This window comes from Orycteropus afer, unplaced genomic scaffold, assembly GCF_000298275.1.
Source record: "Orycteropus afer afer isolate SDZICR_OR568_19922 unplaced genomic scaffold, OryAfe1.0 scaffold00695, whole genome shotgun sequence".
NCBI classification, from domain to species: domain Eukaryota; kingdom Metazoa; phylum Chordata; class Mammalia; order Tubulidentata; family Orycteropodidae; genus Orycteropus; species Orycteropus afer.
This window is the reverse complement of record NW_006922282.1, coordinates 1,011,480-1,015,534: the sequence shown is the minus strand read 5'-3', so window position 1 is coordinate 1,015,534 and position 4,055 is coordinate 1,011,480. Positions and strand designations below refer to the sequence as shown.

The following is a 4,055-nucleotide window of genomic DNA, read 5'->3' as shown; positions in this document are numbered from 1 at the left end:
ATTATGAAGGAATGGAGGATAGGTTGAGAAGCACTATGCTCCAAGATCATAAGATTGCAAGTTAGCAGATTTTGAGATACTAGAAAAATAATTAATAAAATGTGCTAAGATACGACTGCAGAAAGAGAACTCAGAGAGCACTCAGTTGTAGATAGCTAGTAACAAAAGTCTGTTCAGGAAGAGAGAGAAATTATTTGTGCAATCCTGCTAAAAGATGGAGCCAATTAGGACTAGGAGTGAATGACAGGCTTTTTAACATGGAGGCCAATGGTGACAGGGCAGAGGTGATGCAAAACCTTCAATGCAGTAGACTCAAGCAAATAGGAAGAACAGGGGCTACTTGGAAGGAAAATGCCTTTAAGGAGTAAAAGGAGTTTGAAAGAGTGAGGAGACAAATGCAGGAAGTATTTGGAAACCAGAATAACAAAAAGGTGTTTTCTTAATGTTTTGGTTTTTTAAAGGGAAAAGAAAACCAACATGTGCACATACTGAAGAAATGATCCAGTAAAGAAGGGTCCTTTGTTGTTTGGTAGAGTAAAAACTATAATAGCAACATGTACAATAATGTCTAGTACTTTGGAATGTGTGGTACCTAGTGTGCAGTGGTGAGATTTGCCTTAAAATGAACTGAGTCTGTTAGTGCAGAAGAAACTTTAGGAAACAATGTTGTTGCTAATTGCTGTCATGTGGGCTCTGACTCATGGTAATCTTATGTATGACAGAAAAAAATGTTACTCAGTCTTGCACCATCTTCATGATCCTGATATGTTTGAGCCCCTTGTTGTGTGGACTGTGTCAAGCTATTTTATGGAAAGTTTACTTTGTTTTCGCAGACACTGCAATTTACCAAGCAGAGTGCAAAGGCAAAAATGATGGTAGATGGGAGAATTTAGTGACCTCAGCTTGCTGATATCCCCATTGGAAGACTTCAGTGCTTTCAGTGATATAGACTTTTTACTGAAATTGCAGGTAGACAAGGAAGTGCTGGAAGGCAGAGAAAGAGAAGATCATATTTGAAAAAGACATTGATAAGAATGGAAAAGTGAACAGAAAAAAAGACACACAGGAGGAAAACCTTGAGTTCATTGGCTGTGAATCTTAAAGTTAGCAATGTTGTGTGTGTGTGTTTCCTAAGCCCCTCAGTTGGCTGGATGCATATACATGACAGATAGGTTGTTAACTTTATTCAGAACTGGATGTGACTAGTGAATTACACTAAAGCAAAGAAGTGTGATATGTTGAATTTGTGTATGAGGGAGTGGTTATAGTGGTGGGCCATGATATATGTCAGGCTAAAAAGCACATCCATGGAGTGAGGACAGGTTAGCTTAGAGCTAACAAAGGACTCTCTCTCTCTCTCTCTCTCTCTCTCTCTCTCACACACACACACACATACACTTTCTCTAATGCATATTAATGAAAAAATACACTTCTTCAAGATGTTATTAAGAATTATGCTTTGTCTTCTTTTTCAGATAAAGTACACATACAAGAAAAGAAAATACAGCCAACCTTCATTGTTTCCTACTTTCTTTCCCTGATCTATCTATTTGCTAAAAATACTGATTATTCTGTCATCAAGAGAGTTGAGAAACTTGCCCTGCAGAGGCCAAAAAAGGCTGGTTCAGTTGTTGTTAATTCATTTTCTGTGGGGATGTAACAGAACTTAGTTACTGTATATAAAAAGAATCTTTAAGAAGGAAATCATGTATTTGGTCTTACATGTGCCTTGGTTGTTGTTGTTGTTATTTGCTGTCGAGTCAGACTCTTGACTCATAACATCCTCTCCTCGGGTTTTCCACAGAAAGGACACTATGAGTTCTTTTTTTTTTTAAAGTTTTGCTGTTATTATTTTCTGTGTTTGCTTTTAATTCGAGTTCATTTTTGCTTATGTCATTAGATTCTAGGCTTCTGCTAGGTTTTAGGGACTCAGAACTCATGAAACTCACTTACCTTCAAAATCTAATATCTACATTCAGTTTTAAAATATGTTCTTGTTAAAGACAGATACAATTAAGTTATCAAGTTCCCAAATCTTTGTCCTTCTAAAAAGCTACACACAAAATCTAATCATTAAAAGCCATCTCTGAAGTTCCAAATGCTGAAAAGTAAGAGCTGTGCATATTTATATACTTTTCATATTGTTGTTGTTGTTAGGTGCTACTGAGTCAGGTCCAACTCATAGTAACACCATGTACAACAGAACAAAACACTGGCTGGTCCTGAACCAGCCTCATAATCCTTGTTATACCTGAGCCCATCATTGCAGCCACTGTGTCAATCCATAATGCTAAGGATCTTCCCCCACTTTTTCACTGACGTTCCCCTGTACCAAGCATGATATCTTTCTCTAAGGACTGGTCCCTTCTGACAACATGACCAAAGCAGGTCAGACAAAGTCAGGTCATTCTTGTTTCCAAGGAACATTCTGGCTACACTTCTTCCGGGACAGATTTGTTTGTTCTTCTGACAATTCATGGTATTTTCAGTATTTGCTGCCAACACCACAACTCAAAAGCATCAACTTTTCTTTGTTTTTCCCTATCCACGTGGAACTTTCACATGCATATGAGACTAGTGAAAATACCATAGCTTGGGTTAGGCACTCCTTAATCTTCAAAAGACATCTTTGCTCTCCAGCTCTTTAAAGGGGTCTTTTGTAACTGATTTTCCAAGTGCAATACATTGTCTGAATTCTTGACTGTTGATTTCCAAGTAATATTGTACTTTTTCCAAAATGTTTCTTTTTCACTTACAGGCAATGGAGCCCCAGAATGCATCCACTATCACTGAGTTTAAGTTACTAGGATTTCAGAATCTTTTTGAATGGCAGAATCTGCTCTTTGGCATATTCCTGATCATTTACATCCTTACAGTCATGGGGAATATTATCATCATCACGGTTGTGAGCCAGGACCAGCAACTGCACCTACCTATGTACACATTCCTCAAGCACCTTTCTTTTCTGGAAATCTGGTATACCTCTACCATTGTACCACTTCTCCTAGCCAACTTGATCTCCTGGGGCCAAGTCATTTCCTTCTCTGCTTGTATGGCCCAGCTCTACTTCTTTGTCTTCTTTGGGGCTACTGAGTGTTTTCTTCTGGCCATGATGGCCTATGACCGATATTTGGCCATTTGCATCCCACTCCACTACTCCTTCCTGATGAGTCCTGAAATCTGCACCAAGTTGGTGACCATCTCCTGGTTGACAGGGGTTGGCACAGGCCTACTTCCTTCCCTGATGATTTCCAAGTTGGACTTCTGTGGACCCAACCAGATCAACCATTTCTTCTGTGACCTTCCTCCCCTTATGTGGCTATCATGTTCCAGCATTTATATCACCAAGTTAGTAATATTCATCCTGTCAATTGCTGTGCTGTGCATTTGTTTTCTTCTTACACTTGTGTCCTATGTATTCATTGTGTCTTCCATATTGAGAATTCCTTCAACCTCTGGCCGGATGAAGACTTTTTCCACCTGTGGATCTCATCTGGCTGTTGTGATAATCTACTATGGGACCATGATCTCCATGTATGTCCATCCCAGTGCCCACTTGTCACCAGAAATCAACAAACTTATTTCTGTATTTTACACTGTTGTCACTCCACTACTGAACCCTGTTATCTACAGCTTGAGGAATAGTGACTTCAAAGTGGCTGTTAGAAAAGTTATCAGAAGAAAGTGTGGCTTATATGGAGTAAGAGTGAAAGGAAGTGTCATTATTAGGTAAGAAGAAGATGGTCAGAAAAGTCAATGGATGAAGTACTGGGATAATGAGTATCAGATTCAGAATCTTCAAGCATAAATCTCATCTTCAGTACCACATCAACTTCCAAAAGTGAGCTTCCTCACAGTTTCTTGCCAACAACTGGTCAGAAAAATAATTTGACTTTATCAAATCATTTTTAGGGCAATTGAGTCTTCAGACACCTACCTTCAACTTTTGATGGGACTCTGAATATACAATGCCATTGCTTCTGGATTATATACACATAACTTGCAGATTCTACTATAGGATTCACCTTTTGTTGACATAGCCATATATACAGAAA

At 38.7% G+C, this 4,055-nt stretch overlaps 1 protein-coding gene across 1 annotated transcript; it reads left to right on the top strand.

Moving 5' to 3' along the window:
• Nucleotides 1-2,761: 2,761 nt before the first annotated feature.
• On the top strand, nt 2,762-3,733 carry LOC103211118 (olfactory receptor 11L1-like). The gene has a single exon (XM_007957040.1). The coding sequence runs from the start codon at nt 2,762-2,764 to the stop codon at nt 3,731-3,733; it is 972 nt and encodes a 323-aa protein (XP_007955231.1).
• Nucleotides 3,734-4,055: the final 322 nt, after the last annotated feature.

Excerpts from the sequence above, each read along its gene's own strand:
- LOC103211118 (XM_007957040.1), top strand. The coding sequence starts at position 2,762 with ATGGAGCCCCAGAATGCATCCACTATCACTGAGTTTAAGTTACTAGGA.